We start from the raw sequence: 22,951 nt of genomic DNA, 5'->3' as shown, positions 1-22,951 counted from the left end.
GTCCTCTCCCTGTGATCCGACCGAAGCCCGAGCCTCAGCTCCCAGCCCCTGCCCGCGCCGGCGGGTGAGCAGACAAGCCTCTTGGGCTGCTGAGTGCTGCTCGGCGCCAAGCCTCCGTGCGGGAATCTCTCCGTTTTTCCCTCTGCGCCCCTGTTGCTGTGGGATCCGCGCTGATAGCCGCGGCTCGCGCCCGTCTCGAGTTCGTTTAGGCGGCGCTCTGAATCCCCTCTCCTCGCGCACCAGGAAACAAAGAGGGAAGAAAAAGTCTCTTGCCCCTTTGGCAGCTGCAGACTTTTTCCCGGACTCCCTCCCGGCTAGCTGTGGTGCACTAACCCCTTCAGGCTGTGTTCATGCCGCCAACCCCAGTCCTCTCCCTGCGATCCGACCGAAGCCCGAGCCTCAGCTCCCAGCCCCCGCCCGCCCCGGCCGGGGAGCAGACAAGCCTCCCAGGCTGGTGAGTGCTGCTCGGCGCCAAGCCTCTGTGTGGGAGTCTCTCTGCTTTGCCCTCCGCACCCCTGTGGCTGTGCTCTCCTCCATGGCTCCGAAGCTTCCCCCCTGTGCTACCCGCAGTCTCCGCCTGCGAAGGGGCTTCCTAGTGCGTGGAAACCTTACCTGCTTCACTCCCTCCCACTGGTGCAGGTCCCGTCCCTGTTCTTTTGTCTCTGTTATTTCTTTTTTCTTTTACCCTACCCAAGTACGTGGGGAGTTTCTTGCCTTTTGGGAGGTCTGACGTTTTCTGCCAGCGTTCAGTGGGTGTTCTGGAGGAGCAGTTCCACGTGTAGATGTATTTCTAATGTATCTGTGGGAAGGAAGGTGATCTCCACGTCTTACTCTTCCGCCATCTTCTCTCCTCTCTGGTGGCATCTTTAAGGTTTTCTATGTATAGTATCATGTCATCTGCAAACAGTGACAGTTTTACTACTTCTTTTCCAGTTTGTATTCCTTTTATTTCTTTTTCTTCTCTGATTGCCGTGGCTAGGACTCCAAAACTGTGTCGAATAAGAGTGGCGAAAGTGGACATCCTTATCTTGTTCCTGATCTTAGTGGAAATGCTTTCAGTTTTTCACCATTGAGAATGATGTTAGCTGTGGGTTTGTCGTATATGGCCTTTATTATGTTGAGGTAGGTTCCCTCTATGCCAATTTTCTGGATAGTTTTTATCATAAATGGGTGTTGAATTTTGTCAGAAGCTTTTTCTGCATCTATTGAGATGATCATATGGTTTTTATTCCTTAATTTGTTAATATGGTGTATCACATTGATTTGCGTATATTGAAGAATCCTTGCATTCCTGGGACAAATCCCACTTGATCATGGTGTATGATCCTTTTGATGGGTCGTTGGATTTTGTTTGCTAGTATTTTTTATTTTTTTTTTATTTTTGGTTGTGTTGGGTCTTCGTTTCTGTGCGAGGGCTTTCTCCAGCTGCGGCAAGCGGGGGCCACTCTTCATCGCGGTGCGCGGGCCTCTCACTATCGCGGCCTCTCTCGTTGCGGAGCACAGGCTCCAGACACGCAGGCTCAGTAGTTGTGGCTCACGGGCCTAGTTGCTCCGCGGCATGTGGGATCTTCCCAGACCAGGGCTCGAACCCATGTCCCCTGCATTAGCAGGCAGATTCTCAACCACTGCACCACCAGGGAAGCCCTGTTTGCTAGTATTTTGTTGAGGATTTTTGCATCTATGTTCATCAGTGATATTGGTCTGTAATTTTCTTTTTTTGTGATATCTTTGTCTGATTTTGGTATCAGGGTGATGGTGCCCTCGTAGAACAAATTTGGGAGTGTTCCTCCTTCTGCTATATTTTGGAAGAGTTTGAGAAGGATAGGTGTTAGCTCTTCTCTAAATGTTTGATAGAATTCGCCTGTGAAGCCATCTGCGGAATTCACAGATTCATTTCCCTTCCAGCTCTACAATTCTATACTTCTACAAAATGTCACATTTCTCCTCTTTGTATTTCACTGTGATCCCACTGCAACAAAAGATTTTCTTCAGCTACCCAAGGGTTTAGGCTGTAAAGTGCATGCACTCCACACTAAAAGTAAATTCTTGCATTAGTTATCCAAACTGTTTGAAATGAGGAACCAAATTTTCAGCTATATCTCCCTCTTTATCAGCAAATAGTAATTTAAAGCCAATTACCAGGGCTGTGATTCCCCAGTGACAGACTGTGGGCTATTAAAATTAATCCTGACAGAAGATCCTTGCTGCTTTCTTCAAGCACATTCAGGCCATTGGTTTATGAACAGGATGAACAGACGGCCCATCCCAGAGGGCTTGAGGGAGGAAGTACATTAAAATGGCTGCCTGCATCTTTGTTTGCTCAGCTGCTTGGAAAAACTAAGACTGAGGGAAATGGGATTAATCAAGGGGGCAGTTGCCCACGGAAAAAAAATAGGAAGACTCTGGTGAGAAAATTCCAGCCAAATAAGGTTCAAGTCAAAGGGAAAGAATTCTTATCTCTTCAGCCTTTCACACGGTTGAGTGTTGTTTGGTGACAAATTTCCCATTTCAGGCCATCACAGTGTTTTATGAAATTTTTGTTAGCATGTGAAGAGAGAATTCAGGAAAAAAAATTAAGTGTTTGATTCTTTAAAGTTCCAGGTGATTAACTTTGTAATTAGCAACATTAATGAAGATTATTGGTTAGATATGTGACTAATGGTTAATGAATAACACCTTTCTATGATTTTTCATATGAATAAACTCACAAACCAGAAAAAAAATAGTCCCTGAAAGATCGCATGTACTGCTATGTGGTACAGAATATACAGACATTGTAGCTGAGGCTCCTCCTCCTCCCTCTCACATTAGGAGACAATCTTTTTTTTTTTTTTTTTACATTTTATTGAAGGATAGTTGATCTACAATGTTGTGTTAATTTCTGTTGTACAGCAAAGTGATTCAGTTATATATACTTTTCCATTATGGTTTATCACAGGATATTTAATATAGTTCCCTGTACTATACAGTAGAACCTTGTTGTTTATCTATCCTGTATAAACTAGTTTGCATCTGCTAATCCCAAACTCCGAATCCTTCCCTCTCCCAAACCCCTCCCACTTGGGAACCACAAGTCTATTCTCTATGTCTGAGTCTGTTTCAGGAGACAGAATCTTGAATAAGATGTAAAATGTCTTCCCCTCTCCTGACTTATTCACTTCCCTTTGATGCATTGGCTAAAATTCCACCAATAAGAAAATTACTAGGTTAAAAAGGATCTTCCTTTGAGACAGTAGATATTTCTAGAAGGGTTGTGACCTATCAGTCATTTACAGTTGAGTGTGAATTGGTTCCAAATGGCTTTCTCACAAAAAGCTAGCTGCGGTGATGACTTGCACTAAAAGAGTGGGCTTTGTTAGGAGGGAAAGCGAGAAAATGGAGAGAGTTTTGAGCAATTGGAGAGGAAGAGTAGACCAGAGAAAGTATTACAACAGAGAGTTCAGGTGGCAGGAAGACCCCAGAAGGCCTCCTTTTCACAGTTTGGAGAATATGTAGGCCAGGCAAAAAGGGAGGATGTCAAAACCAAACTTTGCTTAGAATTGGTTCAGATTCCATGCTGGAAGGCAGACCCTCCTATACTTAAGTGGGCCTTGTCTAAGATTCTTCATAAAATATCCAGTACATTGTTTAAGGGGGGTAATTTGCAAAGTCACTAAAGGGTGAGATTTAATAATTTCCTTTCAAGTTTCATGGGAGAGGGATTTGAGAGTTGTGCCTTTAGTGGAGGGAAAGAAGAACCAGGTCTCTACCACAATGCTGGCACACTGTATGTCTCACTCTTTGGAATCTGATGTACATCAGAGGCCATAAAATAAAGAAACTGGTGATCGGCAGCAAAATGACTTAGAGAAAACTGACCACCCTTCTCCTCTCATGAGACCTGGCCGGAATCAAGTAGCTGGTCACCTTTAATTTTCTGTCTTGCATGAAAAAGAACACAGCTAGCTCCGAAAAGCTTCAGCTAGGGGAAATAGGAGAAAAGGAGCAAGGGATGCCCATATAATATAGAGTTGGGAGAATGACCAAGGAAAAAAAAGTCATCCTTGATTTTCTTCTCCAAAATTTGGAGGAGAGAATAGTCAAGCATAGTATATAGACAGTAAAGGTGATCCAGATCAGAGAAGTGAAGGGGTGGTGGTGAAATTTGTCAATCTCCAACTATGATTTTGGGAGAGGGCTTGTGTACCGCTAACTTTGTGGCCAGTTAATTTCCCCAGGCCTCAGTTTTCTCCCATTTAAAATGAGGGTATTGAACCAGACAAACTCCAAGGTGCCTTTCAGTGCTTAAATTATAGTATTCTAGGATGACTGATGTTATTCTTTGGCAACATCTGCATCTATTTAAGTTCATAAATGTTGAAGAAATATTTGGTATGCAGTAAACCAGGAAGCAGGTAGCTCCCTTTAAATAAATAGTCATCCAACATTGATGAAGTTTAGGGTATTATCAACCTTTGCTGGACTCCTGTGGTTGCCCATATCTTATGGGACTGGATCATGTTTTCCATCACCTAGAATTCTTGGGCTTAATTTAATTTTTATATCTAATGGATGACAGCTCTGAGTAATTTAAGATTGTTTATAAGGTTTAAAAAACCTGAAGTTGTCAAAATAGCAGAAGACAGACAAAGGGTAATGAATGATGTGGGAGGAACATCACTTCAAGCTGACTGGAGAAAAAGGTGGTTTGAAGGAATAAGTATTTTCTTTATAATGCACAGAAAGAAAAACATTAGATAATGTAAATAAAGGGTTGCAAATTCCGGGTCTTTGGCCACATCCAATCTACAGATGAATTTGCTCAGCAGCACAGAGTTTTTCAAAATAATGAATTTGAGTGACTTTAAGATGGACATGTACTTATAATCCTGGTGAGCACCCTTCTTGCCTCTCCCTGCCACCAGCCACTCACCCCCATTATCCTACCACAGACCCTTGCCACCTTTTTTTTTTGACCCTTGCCACCTTGATGCAAACTTCCTGGGCACCAGGACATTTGAGTTTGGGTGTGTGATGCAAGTATAAATGAAAAATGTAGGCCAACTCTTTTTCTTTTTTGAGAGGCTGCAATTACAGTCACTCCTCCATATATGTGGGTTCCACATCCACGGATTCAACAAACCTTGGAGCCAAAATATTCAGAAAAAGAAAAAAACAATTCTGGAAAGTTCCAAAAAGCAAAACTTGAATTTGCCTGTGAACAGGCAACTATTTACAAAGCATTTACATTGTATTAGGTATTGTAAATAATCTAGAGATGATTTAAATTATAGGAGGGAATGTGCGTAAGTTTATGCAAATACTACACCATTTTATATAACAGGCTTGAGCATGTGTGGATTTTGGTATTTGTGGGAATGTGGGGCCTGGAACCAATTCCCCCACCTTCTCTCGATACTGAGGGATGACTGTGACACCATGGAAACTTCTCGATCACTTCCTAGATCACTTGTTATAGGAAGGTGTTCTTTACCTCTAAATCTGTTTTCCTAAGGCCTTCTGTGTTTTAAGAATCCCTACGGGGACTTCCTTGGTGGTCCAGTGGTTAGGACTCCATGCTTCCATTGCAGGGGGCACGGGTTCGATCCCTGATCAGGGAACTAAGATCCTGCATGTTGTGCGGTGCGCCCCCCCACCTCAAAAAAAAGGAATCCCTACAAATGGTTGTCAGGTGATTCATAGAGTTAATGTCCCCACAGATTGTAAACCTCATTGATATTGCAAGTTTGGTTTTGTGTTTTTTTTTTTTTTTCGCTAGACTCAAGTGTAAAAAGTGGATATTAATTCAAAAGAACTCAGCCTTTTCTGGGGAAAACCAGTTTGCATGATTTGTAGTCAGACTAATAAATGCTCTAGTCAAAGGATATAATCCTGTTATTTTGAACAGTTGATAAGAAATTGTTTGCAAGCATCTCTAACAATATATAGAGTTTGTTTACAAAGCTTGATTTAACATTTTTATCTATAGCAAAAGCCATTTTAAAAGGTCAAAGAAAATTATGAATCTTTATGATTACTGTAGAAACATTAGCATCTTTACAACTACATTTTCTGTTTTAAATTCCGTATTGGGATTTTGTGATAAAAAAGGTCAACTTGAGACAGCCCTTATTTCCTTCCCCCAGCCCTCCAAAAATGTTTAAATAAATTTGTGGGTACCATAAAGATATTTTATTTAAGGGTTGGGCCACAAAGTGACCAGTTAAGATTTTTCAGGCTGAACATGCATTGTTTAGGAGGTGGCAAGTTAGAGAGGAAAGGGGAGAATTAAAATATTTGCAAGATGTCATTAATCTCCAGCAAAAGCCAAGAGTTGTTTTTTTCCCCCTTCATTTCAGAACTAATCCAGCTTTCTGTTATTTGGCTCAGAAAAGTCTTAAATCTGTAACAAGAGAGTAACTTCCTGTTCTCAAGAGTATGGCTGCCAAAGAAAACATTTACAAGAAAAGTCCCAGGGCCAAAAAATTGCCTACTAATTATTTCTCAGCCCCCCACACCCCTAATTCAGGAAGGTGAATGCTGTAAATGCTATATGTTAAAACTCAAAAGTATGTGTTGAAAAATTAAGAGAAAACCCCCAAGAACTGTTTGCCATTTATTTATATTTTATTGCATTCAAATTACGTCAGTTTTATGGCCTTTGGGCACAAATTAATGTTTCTTATAATATTTTGTTCAGAATTCCACAAAGATTATACTATACCTTCATCTGAATACATTATGGAAGTTTTTACCTGGTACCTTCCCAACTGAAGAAGAGAGAAGCAGCCCCAGCATTCAGGAACTCACATAGTCCCACCAGCTGCAAGCTGGCCTGATACTCAGCAGCGGGTCTTGGTTTTCTCCTTGGGGATCTATCTATTCAGTGCAGTGTCAGTCAAAATTCCAGCAGCCCATAGGTAGAAACTGACAGACTGTAAAATTCATATGGAAATTCAAAGGTCCTAGAATAGCCAAAACAACGTTGAAAAAGAACAGAGTTGAAAAGCCTATACTACCTGACTTCAAGGGCTTAAGATACAACTACGGTAATCAAGACAGTGTGGGACTGGTGTTAACATAGGCAACTAGATCAGTATAACAGAGTGTACAGAAATAGACCTATGCATGTATGGGCAGTTGATTTCCAACAATGGTACAAGGGCAATTTAGTGGAAAATGGGTAGTCTTTTCAACAAATGGTGCTAAAACAATTAATTGGACATTCATATGCAAAAACCTCTTTGATTTACACTTCATACCACGTATTAGTAATCTAATCCTGCCTAACAAATTACCTCCAAACTTTGCAGCCGTCTCCCTCTGGTATCTTTGCCTCTGGTATCTTTGCCTCTGGTCTCTCTTTCCAGAAACATATCTCCAGTCTTTCTTTGGGGCTTGTCCTCCTCTGACAAAGTCAAGTGAGTTATTCTCAAATTTCCATATAAGGAAAAGGAGTCTATGGTTTATTTAATCTTATGTTTATCCAGACACAATTTTTTTTTTTTTGCCCTTCTTTCCTTCTGCACAATCCTACTCACAAGTAAGCATTATTGATTAAGTCTCTAATGTGTGCCCAATAAGAGGAAATCCTTGGGTTTAAAAATATTCATGTGCAACACCTCCTTCACAGTAATGACTAGTACTAATAGCAGGGGTCAATTGTTGGTATCGATTGTAGGCATGTCTCTGGCGCAGTGCTGGAAACTTTTCCCATGCTGCTTCACATGATCATCACAGCAGGCCTCTGCGGAGGTAAGGTGGACTTCCATTTCCTTCCTAGGCAGAGCTGGTCATGGGAGCCCTGCACCTGAGAGCAGAGGTGACCTGCCCAAGGGAGTATTGCAATTTAGTGGCAATACCGACTCCAGGCTTCCCACCCCTGTTCTGGAATCAGACGGGCCTGGGTGGTTTCAGGCAATTTTCATCTCTGAGTTTCCACTTCCTTAACCACAAAACAGTGGTAGTGACCTTTTCTACACAGAACTGCTATGAAGATTGACTGGTTGCATGCTGTGCCGAGGTCCGTAACTCTTTGTCTCCTTTATTTCCCCCAGCGAAGGCTCTTTCTGGATACTTTTCACTTGTAGATTTCTCCACGCTTATTGAGGTGTGGGATGAGTCCCCTCCTTTATAGGAAACTGCCCCTAAGGAGCTTACATGGATGGAGAGAAAGGAAATGGACACGATGGTGTCATTTGATGTGAGAGTAGAAAAGAGGGGAGCAGGAAAAAAGTACCCCTGGGATTCAGAGACATCAAAGACCAGGAGGAGACAGACTCACTGGGAATAATTTTCGAAGAGGATGAGGGTATTGAGGGTACACATCTGTGTGTCCCCAGCACCTGGCATGCATTGCTTGAACTGAACTGGGCCTCTGAGTCTGGATGTCAGGGAGATCACTATGGTCTGATGTGGCCTGAAGTAGGACAGGAAGGAATCCTGCCCTTCCAGTCACACCCCTCACCCCACCCTCTGTCTTGGGGACCACCCTAGAGTTCCTGGAGTAGGCCAATGGCATTTGCTGGGGAGAAAGAGGGTGCCCAGAGTAGACAGACACGTGGACCAGCTCAGGGTCAGTCTTGGTTGGTGCACCCTCTGTTGGGGAGACCATGTCACATCACCAAACTCCAGACACTTCCCAAATGTTCCTCTCTCCCCAGCTAGCCCTGAAAGGAACCCTCTGGGGCATGTGCCACCCAGACTCAAACCCCATGTCAGGCACGTGGCCTGAATTTTCTGTCTCAACGGCTGCCTCTTGCTTCTGACTCACTAAGCAGCAGGCCATCTGAGGCTAGGATCCTGTGGGACACCAGCTGCTTCTAAGTAAGCCCAGTCCTGTTTCCATTCAGCTGCTCAGTACTCTCTGGGCCCTGAGGACACTTACAGGCCTGCAGCTCACACCTGCACGGTCCCGAGCTCAGGTATCCAAAGGCAATATCCTGAAGGAACTTTATTCACTGCCTGTTTGGGGGGCGTGCCTGCCTAAAGCAGGCAATTTTATACACACCTTCATTTCTCACTCCCAGTGTTGGCAACGGAGTCAGGAAAGAACATCCTCATACTGTTGGTGAAATCTTTCAGTGGACTCCAATTTCCAGAGGCCAGATCGGACCACATGCACGAAAAGACTTAAATGTGCCTAACTTGTGACCCAGCGATTCCTCTTCTAGGAATTTATCCTAGGCAAGTGTACAAAGACATGTGTACAAGATGGTTACGCAGAGGATTGCTTTAAAAAGGGTAAGGACAGCCTCCAAAATTCCAACCTCAGGGGACAGGTCAAGTAAACCACAGTACCTCAATAAAGTGGAATCCAACTAGCTGTAAGAAACAGTGGTGTAGCTCTATACATCTGTATCTATATAGAATGATATATAAGTGATTATATATGTGGTTACAAAAGTATGTAGTGATAATAGGTAGCACTTACTAAGTGCCAAGCACTATTCTAAGAACTCCACAGATATTAACTCATTTAAGCTGCACACAGTGACAGTTGGGAAAGAACTGTCACTGATCCCATTTTACAGGGGCTCAAAGAGGTTCTGTGCTCAAGCCACACACTAGTGACTAAGCTGAAACAGTCTCCAGAGCCCACGTTCCTGAATACCACGATTCTGCTTCTCAGTATAGGGTCCTGTGTGTGCTAAAACAAAATAAATGGGGGAGGGGGGTGTGTTTAAGAAAGTCTGGAAGGATTGGAATGAGAATATTAATTGAGGCATTATCATAGGAATACATTTTTATTTTTAAAAAACTTAACACACTGCTGTTTTTCATTTCAGTTAGATAAATTTGCTGTGTAATATTAGAGTTCATTCCCCCAGTTCTACACGATACCCATGCTTATGAGGAGGTTGAAGAACAAACGTCACTCTTTCAGACGGTGGGTTGAGTGTCACTAATTTTGACAAAGGGTCGAGAAGGATCAGCTCTGGTTTTTTTCAGTTTCAAGTCTGTACCACTGAGGAAGTCTCTTCAGTGGTCTTTCTAAATAGTTCAAATAATATTTAAAATTCTCCACATGTTGAAGGTATATATAAAAGTATAAAGGGCCCAGGGACACCTTTAATGCTATGGAATGATCGCTGGCATCCTTTGAATTTAAAATTACTAATTTTTTTCCTTTTTTTGACTGTTTTAAGAAAAGAAAAAAGTTGGGGGGGGGATGTGGAGTGCTTGCAGAACAGTCTTTGTTGTATTAAAACCGACATTCTTTATGCAGTGTTTCATTTAGAAGCTGTTTCCACACCAGCTTCTCCAGGGGCCCAGGGGTTGCCATACCTTCTGCCACTCTGAGTCCTGCTTCCCTACCTCCTGGTCCCAAGGCCTGCCTTTTCCTGAAATGCTCCTCCTTGGGGCTGCGCTAGGAAACGGCTTCTCATGCTAGAGCAGCTCAAAGAGTGAAGGTAGCCAGCACTCAACAGTGCTTTAAAACACACCTCAGAATGGCAGCACCCTCCTCTGCGTCCATCCCCAGGCCAGGCCTCTGCTTGACCTACCTCAGTTGGCACTCACATTGGCCTGTCAGGTGTGATTTTCTTTTTTTTAATTGAAGTGTAGTTGATTTACAGTGTTGTGTTAATTACTGCTGTACAGCAAAGTGATTCAGTTATAGATATATATATATACATTCTTTTTACATTCTTTTCCATTATGGTTTATCATAGGATATTGAATATAGTTCTCTGTGCTATACAGTAGGACCTTGTTTATGCATTCTATGTATAAAAGCTTACATCTCCTCACCCCAACCTGCCACTCCATCTCTCCCCCAACACCCTCCCCCTTGGCAACCACCAGTTTCTTCTCTATGTCTGAGATTCTGTTTCATAGGTTCATTTGTGTCATATTTTAGATTCCACATATAAGTGATATCATATGGTATTTATCTGTCTCTTTCTGACTTACTTCACTCAGTATGATAATCTCCAGTTGCATCCATGTTGCTGCAAATGTCATTATTTCATTCTCTTTTATGACTGAGTAGTAGTAATCCATTGTATATATGTACCATATCGTCTTTATCCATCTATTGATAGACACTTAGGTTGTTTCCATGTCTTGACTATTGTGAATAGTGCTGCTATGAACATAGAGGTGCATGTATCTTTTTGAATTATAGTTTTGTCCAGATATATGGCCGGGAATAGGATTGCTGGGTCATATGGTAATTCTATTTTTAGTTTTCTGAGGAATCTCCACACCATTTTCCATAGTGGCTGCAGCAACTTACATTCCCACCAACAATGTAGGAGGGTTCCCCTTCTCCACACCCTCTCCAGCATTTGTTACTTGCAGAATTTTTAACGATGGCCATTCTGACTGGTGTGAGTTGGTACCTCATTGTAGTTTTGATTTGCATTTCTCTAATAATTGGTGATGTTGAGCATCTTTTCAAGTGCCTATTGGTTATCTGTGTGTCTTCTTTGGAGAAATGTCTATTTAGGTCTTCTGCCCATTTTTGGATTGGGTTGTTTGTTTTTTTGTTATTGAGCTGTATGAGCTGTTTGTGTATTTTGGAGATTAAGCCCTTGTTGGTCACATTGTTAGCAAATATTTTCTCCCATTCTGTAGGTTGTCTTTTCGGGTTTTTTAATGATTTCCTTTGCTGTGCAAAAGCTTGTAAGTTTGATTAGGTCCCATTTGTTTATTTTTATTTCTATTGCCTTGGGAGACTGATCTAAGAAAACACTGGTACGATTTATGTCAGAGAATGTTTTGCCTATGTCCACTTCTAGAAGTTTTATGGTGTCATGTCTTATGTTTAAGTCTTTAAGCCATTTTAAGTTTACTTTGTGGAAAAAATATGGAATGCTTCATGAATTTGTGTGTCATCCTTGCTCAGGGGCCATGCTAATCTTCTCTGTATCGGTCCAATTTTAGTATATGTGCTGCCGAAGCGCGCACCGGGTAGGTGTGATTATCCCAAGTTTTTAGAACATGAAGTTGATATTCAGAGAGCTTTGATGACATGCCCAAGGTCCCACAACCACAATTTAAATAAAAATTTGGTTTCAAAGTATGTGTTTTCCTCTTGACACTGTCCTGACTTGTGGTGATTTACTCAACTGAGTTGCTTTGCTTTCTTTCTTTGGCTTTTTTTTTTAAGTGGGGGAGTAAGGGGTAGGGAGTTTGGGCACAAGGGAGCATGATTTTTTTTTTTTAAGTAAAAATGATTTTTTTATTTTATAAACATGAATGCATCTTAGTGTTTCTAGAAGGTAGGTTAACTAGATAAATTTCAGGGTTTAAAGACACACACACACACACACACACACACACACACACAAACACACACACACACCTTCTCTTATGGTTTATAAATGATTCTAAGGACTGTGCTGATTGAAAGATTATGGTGCCCTGACTTGACAGTCCAAAACCCGATTCTGTTCTCTACCCCTTCTACACAGTCATGGATGACACACAATGACAGCATCAGTAGAACAAAATATATGGCATTTATTAAACATGTGACATAGGTTATAATATCAAAGTAGAGCATGCATGAACAAATCACTCATTCCTTTAACAAAAACACCAATTGGTATCGAAAACATTAAGTGATTAAATTTCCACAACATACAAAATTCTCTTTCAGTTAAAGTGAGAAAGAAAGAAAAAATAAATCACAGGTTGAATAAATACAGTGATTTCAGCTGGCCCCATAAAGGCATAAGGCACAAAGTAAACCAAGGGGTTAGCACGTCAGAATGAAGCGTGTCTGCCCACACGAGGACTGGCTGCAGCCGAGGCTCCCACGCCCCTGCACAGGTCCTCGGCACCTGCCCCTTCCTTCCCAGGGTCACATTTCCCCATGTGCCTGTGCTCCTGCAGACAGGCTTCCCTGTAGCAGAGAAACACCACCTCTAATACATCTATGGGTAAATAAAACCTTCATGCTGTAACAAATGATCCTGGCAATAAGTAACATGAAATTTCAAGTTAATGCCTTGTTTCCTCCCAGCCGAAGTCTAGTAAAACAGAAAATAGTGAGGGAATTCTCCCGATAGGACTCAGTGTCTGAATGGAAAGCTAACGATGGCCCAGTACAGCAGGGTACATACACTGGTTGGGTGTTTGAAATATGACCTTGAAACCTCTCTCTCCTGCCTTCCCCCTCCCCCTCCACTTTCCTTCATGTTTTAGAAGTGGATCAGAACCTCAGCAATTTCCACTGCAGCTTAAACAGTGTATAGGAGGAAGCAACAGTCACCCTTTCCAGACTTCAAGCCGCAGGGTTCCAGGGCCTTTGTCCACCAGTGAAAAGTGCACGTCTCCAAGTGCTTAAGTCAGAGTTTTCTTCATGGTTAACTCCAGGACTCGTGTGTATGGGGTATAATTCCTGGAAGGCACTGCGATCTCACGAGTCCTACCTGTTTGGCTGAGAAAGGAGAAAACGCAGTCAGGAATATGAAACAAAACTTACCATATGCTTCACGTGGTAAGATAACTCTAGGAAGTCCTTTTCAACACTTAAAAATAGACTGCAGTAATGTAGTTGCATATTTCATTTAAATATTATGAGGGAGAGAAAACCATAATTCAAAAAGAGTCATGTACCACAATGTTCACTGCAGCTCTATTTACAATAGCCAGGACATGGAAGCAACCTAAGTGTCCACTGACAGATGAATGGATAAAGATGTGGCACATATATACAAGGGAATATTACTCAGCCATAAAAAAAACCGAAATTGAGTTATTTGTAGTGAGGTGGATAGACCTAGAGTCTGTCATACAGAGTGAAGTAAGTCAGAAAAACAAATACCGTATGCTAACATATATATATAGAATCTAAAAAAAAACAAAAAGATTCTGAAGAACCTAGAGGCAGGACAGGAATAAAGACGCAGATGTAGAGAATGGACTTGAGGACATGGGGAGGGGAAAGGGTAAGCTGGAACAAAGTGAGAGAGTGGCATGGACATATATACACTACCAAATGTAAAATAGATAGCTAGTGGGAAGCAGCCACATAGCACAGGGAGATCAGCTCAGTGCTTTGTGACCACCTAGAGGGGTGGGATAGGGAGGGTGGGGAGGGAGACGCAAGAGGGAGGAGATATGGGGATATATGTATATGTATAGCTGATTCACTTTGTTATAAAGCAGAAACTAACACACATTGTAAAGCAATTATACTCCAATTTAAAAAAAAAAAGTATATTAATGGTTGCCAGGGCCTAGGAGAAGGGGGGGTGGATTTTGACTGATAAGGGGTACAGTGTTTCTTTTTGGGGTGAGGGAAATTTTCTAAAATTAGATAAGTGGTGCTGGTTGCACAACTTTGTAAATATACTAAAAACTATTGAATTGCACATTTTAAAAGGATGAATTCTATGCTATGTGAATTACATCTCAATAAAACTTATTTTAAAAAGAAAAAATATTATGAGGGACCATTATTTTTAGCAATTTCTTTAAAAAGTTTTATTGGAGTGTAGTTGGTTTGCAATGTTGTGTTAGTTTCAGGTGTACAGCAGAGTGATTCAGTTATACATATATTCATTCTTTCTCAGATTCTTTCCTCATATAGGTTATCACAGAATATTTAGTAGAGTTCCCTGGGCTATACAGTAGGTCCTTGTTGGTTATCTATCTTATATATAGTAGTGTATGTATGTTAATCCCAAGCTCCTGATTTATCCCTCCTGCCCACATTTCCCCTTTGATAACCATAAGTTTTCAATATCTGTAAGTCTGTTTCTGTTTTGTAAATAAGTTCATCTGTATCATTTTCAGAAACTAGATTCCACATATGAGTCATACCATATGATATCTGTCTTTCTCAGTCTGACTTCACTTAGTGTGATAATCTCTAGGTTCATCCATGTTGCTGCAAATGGCATTATTTCGTTCTTTTTTATGGCTGAGTAATATTCCACTGTATATATGTACCACATTTTCTTTATCCATTCCTCTGTCAATGGACATTTAGGTTGCTTCCATGTCTAGGCTGTTGTAAATAGTGCTGTAATGAACATCGGGGTGCACGAATCTTTTCTAATTGTGGCTTTCTCCAGATATATGCCAAGGAGTGGGATTGCTGGATCATATGGTAGTTCTATTTTCAGTTTTTTAAGGAACTTCCATACTGTTCTCCATAGTGGTTGTACCAATTTACATTCCCACCAACAGTGTAGGAGAGTTCCCTTTTCTCCACACCCTCTCCCAGCACCCTCTCCTCTTACTGTTTGTAGACTTTTTGATGATGGCCATTCTGACCGGTGGTAGGTGATACCTCGCTGTAGTTTTGATTTGCATTTCTCTGATAATTAGTGATGTTGAGCATCTTTTCATGTGCTTTTTGGCCGTCTGTATGTCTGCTTTGGAGAAATGTCTATTTAGGTCTTCTGCCCATTTTTGGATTGGGTTGTTTGGTTGTTGTTGTTTTTGACATAGAGCTGCATGAGCTGTTTGTATATTTTGGAAATTAATCTCTTGTCAGTCACTTTGTGTGCAAATATTTTCTCCCATTTTGTGGGTTGTCTTTTCGTTTCGTTTATGGTTTCCTTTGCTGTGCAGAAGCTTTTAAGTTTAATTCAGTCTCATTTGTTTATTTTTGTTTTTATTTTCTTTTTTTAATTTTTTTTTATTGAAGTATAGTTGATTTACAATATGGTGCCAATCTCTGCTGTACAGCAAAAGTGACTCAGTTATACACGTACAGGCATTCTTTTTTTTATATTCTTTTCCATTATGGTTTATCATAGGAGATTGCATATAGTTCCCTGTGTTATATACAGTAGGACCTTGTTTATCCATCCTATCTATAATAGTTTACATCTGCTAATCCCAAACTCCCAGTCCTTCCCTCCCCCAACACCCTCCCCCTTGGCAACCACAAATCTGTTCTCTATGTCCGAGTCTGTTTCTGTTTTGTAGATAGGTTCATTTGTACCATATTTTAGATTCCACATATAAGTGATATCATATGGTATTTGTCTTTCTCTTTCTGACTTACTTCACTTAGTATGATAATCTCTAGTTGCATCCATATCGCTGCAAATGGTATTATTTCGTTCTTTTTTATGGCTGAGTAGTACTCCATTGTATATATGTACCACATCTTCTTTATCCATTCATCTGTTGGTGGACATTTAGGTTGTTTCCATGTTTTGTCTATTGTGAACAGTGCTGCTATGAACATAGGGGCACATGTATCTTTTTGAATTACAGTTTTGTCCGGGTATACTCCCAGGAGTGCGACTGCTAGATCATATGGTAATTCTATTTTTAGTTTTCTGAGGAACCTCCATACTGTTTTCCATAGTGGCTGTACCAACTTACATTCCCACCAGCAGTGTAGGAGGGTTCCCTTTTCTCCACATCCTCTCCAGCATTTGTAGACTTTTTAATGATTGCCATTCTGACCAGTGTGAGTTGGTACCTCATTGTAGTTTTGATTTGCATTTCTCTAATAATTAGTGATGTTGAGCATCTTTTCATGTGTCTACTGGCCATCCGTACGTCTTCTTTGGAGAAATGTCTATTAAGGTCTTTGGCCCATTTTTCGATTGGGTTGTTTGTTTTTTGGTTGTTGAGTTGTATAAGCTGTTTGTATATTTTGGAGACTAAGCCCTTGTCCATTGCATCATTTGCAAATATTTTCTCCCATTCTGTAGGTTGTCTTTTCATTTTTATATGGGTTCCTTTTCTGTGCAAAAGCTTCTAAGTTTGATATGGTCCTGTTTGTTTATTTTTATTTCTATTGCCTTGGGAGACTGACCTAAGAAAACACTGGTATGATTTATGTCAGAGAATAAATTCTGGAAGTTTTAGAAGTTTTATTGTGTCAAGTGCTAGAAGTTTTATGGTGTCATGTTTTATGTTTAAGTCTTTAAGCCATTTTAAGTTTATTTCTGTGCACGGTGTGAGGGTGTGTTCTAACTTCACGGACTTACATGCAGCTGTCCAACTTTCCCAGCACCACATGTTAAAGAGACTGTCTTTTTCCTATTTTATATGCTTGCCTCCTTTGTTGAAGATTAATAGACTGTAGGTGTCTAGGTTTATTTCTGGGCTCTCTATTCTGTTCCATTGATCCGTATGTCTGTTTTTGTACCAATACGACACCGTTTTGATTACTGTAGCTCTGTAGTATTGTTTGAAGTCTGGGAGAGGTATGCTTCCTTTTGTTTTTTTCCCTCAGGATTGCTTTGGCAATTCTGGGTCTTCTATGGTTCCATATAAATTTTTGATTATTTGTTCTAGTTCTGTGAAAAATGTCATGGGTATTTTGATAGGGATCGCATTAAATCTGTAGATTGCTTTGGGTAGTATTGCCATTTTAACAATATTAATTCTTCCAATCCAAGAGCATGGGGTATCTTTACATTTCTTTGAATTCTCTTTAATTTATTAATGTTTTATAGTTGACAGCATGTAAGTCTTTCACCTCCTTGGTCAGGTTTATTCCTAAGTATTTTTTTTTGGTGGTATTTTAAAAGGTATTGTTTTTTTTACATTCCCTTTCTGATATTTGTTAGTGTAAAGAAATGCAACTGATTTTTGGTTGTTAATCTTGTATTTTGCTACTTTGCTTAATTCATTTACTAGATCTAGTGATTTTTGTGTGGAGTCCTTAGGGTTTTCTATATATAGTATTATGTCATCTGCAAACAGTGACAATTTCATCTCTTCCAATTTGGATAACTTTTATTTTTTTTCTTGTCTGACTGCTGTGGCTAGGACTTCCAATACTATGTTGAATAGAAGTGGTGAGAGTGGGCATCCTTGTCTTGTTCCTGAATTTAGTAGGAAGGCTTTTAGCTTTTCACTGTTGAGTATTATATTGGCTGTGGGTTTGTCATAAATGGCTTTTATTATGTTGAGATATATGTTCCCTAGGAGGTGGATCCAAAAAGTTATTGCTGGGATTTATGTTCAGAGAGTGTTGCCTATGTTTTCCTCTAAGAGTTTTATAGTGTCCAGCCTTACATTTAGGTCTTTGATCCATTTTGAGTTTATTTTTGTGTATGGTGTTAAAGAATGATCTAATTTCATTCCTTCACATGTAGCTGTCCAGTTCTCCCAGCACCACTTATTGAATCCATTGTATGTTCTTGCCTCCTTTGTCATAGATTAATTGACCATATGTGCGTGGGTTTATTTCTGGGCTTTCTATCCTGTTCCATTGATCTATATTTCTGTTTTTGCACCAGTACCATACTGTCTTGATTACTATAGCTTTGTAGTATAGTCTGAAGTCAGGGAGCCTGATTCCTCCAGCTCCGTTTTTCTTTCTCAGGATTGCTTCGACTATTTGGAGTCTTTTGTATTTCCATATAAATTAAAAAATTTTTTTGATCTAGTTCTGTGAAAAATGCCATTGGTAATTTGATAGGGATTGCATTGAATCTGTAGGTTGCCTTGGGTAGTATAGTCATTTTGATAATATCGATTCTTCCAATCCAAGAACATGGTATATCTTTCTATGTGTTTGTGTCATCTTCGATTTCTTTCATCAGCATCTTACAGTTTTAAGAGTACAGGTCTTTTGTCTCCTTAGGCAGGTTTATTCCTGGTTTTTGTTTTTTTTTTCTTTTTTGATACGATGGTAAATGGGATTATTTCCTTAACACATTTTTGACTGGAGGCATATTAGGCCACAGGTGTTAGTTTCTACAAAAAATCCCCTGGTCAATAATGTGTTAATTTCTCTTTCCAATCTTTTGTTGTTAGTGTATAGGAATGCAAGAGATTTCTGTGTATTAATTTTGTATCCTGCAACTTTACCAAATTCATTGATGATCTCTAGTAGTTTTCTGGTGGCATCTTTAGGATTTTCTATATATAGTATTATGTCATTTGCAAACAGTGACAGTTTTTCTTCTTTTCCAATTTGGATTCCTTTTATTTCTTTTTCTTCTCTGACTGCCATGGCTAGGACTTCCAAAACCATACTGAATAAAAGTGGCGAGAGTGGACATCCTTGCTTTGTTCCTGATCTCAGAGGGAACTTTTCACCATTGAGAATGATGTTAGCCATGGGTTTGTCATATATGGCCTTTATTATGTTGAGGTAGGTTCCCTCTATGCCCAGTTTCTGGAAAGTTTTTATCGTAAATGGGTGGTGAATTCTGTCAAAAGCTTTTTCTGCATCTATTGAAATGATCATATGGTTTTTATTCTTCATTTTGTTAATGTGGTGTATCACACTGATTGATTTGCGGATATTGAGGAATCCTTGCATCACTGGGATAAACCCCACTTGATCATGGTGTATGACCCTTTTAATGTGTTGTTGGATTCGGCTTACTAGTATTTTGTTGAGGATTTTTGCATCTATGTTCATCAGTGATATTGGTCTATAATTAATTTTTTTTGTCTGGTTTTGGTTTCAGGGTGATGGTGGCCTCATAGAATGAGCTTGGCAGTGTTCCTTCCTCTACAGTTTTTTGGAAGAGTTTCAGAAGGATAGGTGTTAGCTCTTCTCTAAATATTTGATAGAATTCACCTGTGAAGCCATAATTTCAGTACTTGTGACTGGTCTGTTTGTATTTTCTGTTTCTTCCTGGTTCAGTTTTGGAAGGTTGTATCTTTCTTCTAGGGTGTCCATTTTATTGGCATATAGCTGTTTGTAGTAGTCTCTTATGATCCTTTGTATGTCTCTTATGATCTCTTTGTATCCTTTCCATGGTGTCTGTTGTAACTTCTCCTTTTTCATTTCTAATTTTATTGATTTGAGCCCTCTCCCTTCTTTACTAGATGATTCTGGCTAAAGGTTTATCAATTTTGTTTATCTTTTCAAAGAACCAGCTTTTAGTTTGATTGATCTTTTCTATTGTTTTCTTCATCTCTATTTATTTCTGCTCTGATCTTTATGATTTCTTTCCTTCTACTAACTTTGGGTTTTCTTTGTTCTTCTTTCTGTAGTTGCTTTAGGTGTAAGGTTAGTTTGTTTGAGATTTTTCTTATTTCCTAAGTTAAGATTGTGTTGCTATAAACTTCCCTCTTAGAAGGGAAGGTTTATAGGTTTATGTGTTGCTATAAACTTCCCTCTTAGAAGGGAAGGTTTATAGGTTTATGTGTTGCTATAAACTTCCCTCTTAGAAGGGAAGGTTCCATAGGTTTTGGATAGTTGTGTTTTCATTGTAATTTGTCTGTAGGTATTTTTGATTTCTTCAGTGATCCATTGGTTGTTTAGTAACATATTGTTTAGCCTTCATGTGTTTGTGTTTTTTATGTTTTTTCCCCTGTAATTTATTTCTAATCTCATAGAGTTGTGGTTGGAAAAGATGCTTGATAATGATTTCAATTTTCTGAAATTTACTGAGGCTTGCTTTGTGGCCCAGCATGTGATCAATCCCGGAGAATGTTCCATGTGCGCTTAAGAAAGTATATTCTGCTGCTTTTGGATGGATGTCCTATAAATATCAATTAAGTCTATCTGGTCTGTTGTATCATTTAAAGCTTGTGTTTCCTTATTGATTTTCTGTCTGGATGATCTGTCCACTGATGAAAGTTGGGTGTTAAAGTCCCCCACTATTATTGTGGTACTGTCGATTTCTCCTTTTATGGCGCTATTTCCCTTATATATTGAGGTTCTTGCCTTATATATTGAGGTGCTCCTGTGTTGGGTGCATATATATTTACAATTATGTCTTCCTTTTGGATTGGTCCCTTGATCATTATGGCCTGCCCCCGGAGCTCCTGTAGGTGGTGTCCTGTTGCCTGGGAGTGCTGACAGGGAAAGAAGCTCTTATGGTGGTTCCACCCTCTCCCCGTGTGTCCCCCAATAATGGCCCTTTGCCTCTCTGGCAGGCCCAGGCTTCTTCCGAATACACCCTCAGTTGCCACAGTCCAGCCTCTTCAGGCTGTTTCTACGCAGCCAACCCTGGTCCTCTCCCTGGGTCTGACCTCCAGAGCCTGAGCTATAGCACCCAGTCCCTGCCCACACTGACAGACGAGTGTCTCAGGCTGGGGAGCACAGGGTGGCAGTGCCAACCTTCTGTGCAGGTTACTCTCTCTTTTGCCTCCCACAGACCGGTTACTGTGCTCTCCTCCTAGGCTCTGAAGCTCCCTCTCCATCCAGGCTGGTCTCCCTGCTGTGAGGAACAGGTGTGGGAACCTTTCCTTCTTCACAGCTGCCTCCCTGGACACAGGCCCCATCCCAATGCCTTCTTTTTCTTTTTCCTTTTGTCCTACCTGGTTATGTGGAGGTTTTCTTACCCTTTCAGAAGTCTGAGGTCTTCTTTCATTATTTAGTAGATGTTTGTGACTCGTTCCACTTGTAGATGTATTTTTAATGTTTTTGTGGGAGAAGGTGAGTTCCACGTCCTACTCCTCTACCATCTTGATCCCCCTACCTGGAGCCAGCCATTATTTTTAGCAACTTTTAAAGGTTATACTAGGTATCCATGATTCAGAAAAATAAAAAAATATGCATTCAAGGAACTCACAATTAGGTGGGAAAGATATGTACTTAAATAGTTGCAATGTGTTAGGTAGTACATAAAGACATAAAAAGCTATACTGGATACTCTGCATTTGCCTCTTCAGATCCATCCCCCCTTCTCCACCCCACCCTGTGCCCTGGGAAGCTTACCTGAAGGTCAGCATCAGTGGGCTCCCTCAGCCTTTACCTTCCAGTTGGTTTGGACCAAAAGGGAGATCAAGGGATGAGAGAATGGAGGACAGGGAGGCCAGGACATCTGTTCCCTCTGATCAGTCTGCAGCTTGGTAGTTGGCTACATTCCTCTAGCAAAGGCCATGCTCCAGTTCACCCCTTCATCTCTTCTACCAACTTTCTCTCCCCACCTCTTCAGGCCCAGGCTGGAAATAGCTCCAGAGCAAGCCAGTGTCCATTTCTTATTTCCCTAAAAGCTGCCCTCAAATTTTTACACAGTCCCTTCATTTAAGTCTCTTCTGTTTCCCTTTCTCCCAGGACCCTGAGCAATACAAGAGTGAACATATTATGGGCAAGGTGATGGCAGAACAAGTTAGCTTCACTGGGAGGAAATTGGCCCAGGGAAGGTGACTCCTGAAGGATGCCTAGGCGTTCCTCAAGTGGGTGAGGAGGAGATGGGAATTCAGGCAGATGGACAGTACGGGTAAAGGCAAAGAAGGGTGAACACAGAGGCCATGGTGTGGAAAGGAGACACGCTTGGCAGGACTGGAGCAAAGAGTTCATGATGAAGTGGCTGGCAGAAGATGAGGTCGGGGTGGGGAAGCAGGGCCCTGTGTGCCCTGCTAAGGGGTTCAGAAGGGGACAGCGAGCCACTAAAGGTTTTTAAGGAGGAGCAGGATATGCTCCTATTTTTATTCTAGCAAGATCCCTTGGCATTGCTGAGGGTTGATTGCAGAGGGGTTAGTCTGGAGGCAGGAGGTTAATTAGGAGAGTTTTGCTATTTAGGAGGTGAGAGAGACCATGAGAACTCAAACTCTAAAAGTAGCACTGTAGATGAAGTAGCACGGAAAGGTTAAGGTGATATTTGGGAGGCAGAATTAATGGGATTTGGTGACTAAGATGGAGAAAATATCCCATTTCTTTTTCTGCCTAGACACATAACTACCTTTCCCAGCCTCCCTTGCAGTTTGGTAGGCCATGCGACTATAATGGGCAGAAATGATTTATATTACTAACAGATGTAGCCCATATCCATTTTGCAGTCACAGATATTTTCCTAAAAGGACAATTGGAGCATATTACTGTTCTCTTTTTTTTAAAAATAAATTTATTTTTTATTTTTGGCTGCGTTGGGTCTTCGTTGCTGCACGCAGGCCTTCTCTAGCTGTGGTGAGCAGGGGCTACTCTTCGTTGCAGTGCACAGGCTTCTCATTGTGGTGGCTTCTCTTGTTGCGGAGCACGGGCTCTAGGCGCACGGGCTTCAGTAGTTGTGGCTCGCGGGCTCTAGAGCGCAGGCGCAGTAGTCGTGGTGCTCAGGCTTAGTTGCTCCGCGGCATGTGGGATCTTCCCGGACCAGGGGTCGAACCCCTGTCCTCTGCATTGGCAGGCAGA

At 41.0% G+C, this 22,951-nt stretch overlaps 1 protein-coding gene and 1 long non-coding RNA gene across 9 annotated transcripts in view; one reads left to right on the top strand and one right to left on the bottom strand.

Moving 5' to 3' along the window:
- The window catches only part of LOC309626846, a 75,395-nt gene that overhangs the window by 11,950 nt on the left and 40,494 nt on the right, over positions 1 to 22,951 (top strand). The gene's annotated exons all lie outside the window — the stretch shown is intronic.
- Positions 12,428 to 22,951, bottom strand: part of MYZAP (myocardial zonula adherens protein) — a 99,363-nt gene continuing 88,839 nt past the window's right edge. For 3 of the 4 annotated variants that reach the window (XM_082388141.1, XM_082388145.1, XM_082388146.1), the window contains one exon: positions 12,428 to 13,369. In XM_082388141.1, the coding sequence (XP_082244267.1) occupies positions 13,273 to 13,369 (97 nt within the window). In that variant the 3' untranslated portion in view covers positions 12,428 to 13,272. Of the gene's footprint in view, positions 13,370 to 15,724; positions 22,935 to 22,951 lie in introns of those variants that run through there. The other variant, XM_082388142.1, reaches the window with a different exon arrangement.

This window comes from Balaenoptera borealis (assembly GCF_965194805.1).
Source record: "Balaenoptera borealis genome assembly, chromosome: 3".
NCBI lineage: Eukaryota > Metazoa > Chordata > Mammalia > Artiodactyla > Balaenopteridae > Balaenoptera > Balaenoptera borealis.
This window is presented reverse-complemented; position numbering and strand designations above follow the sequence as displayed.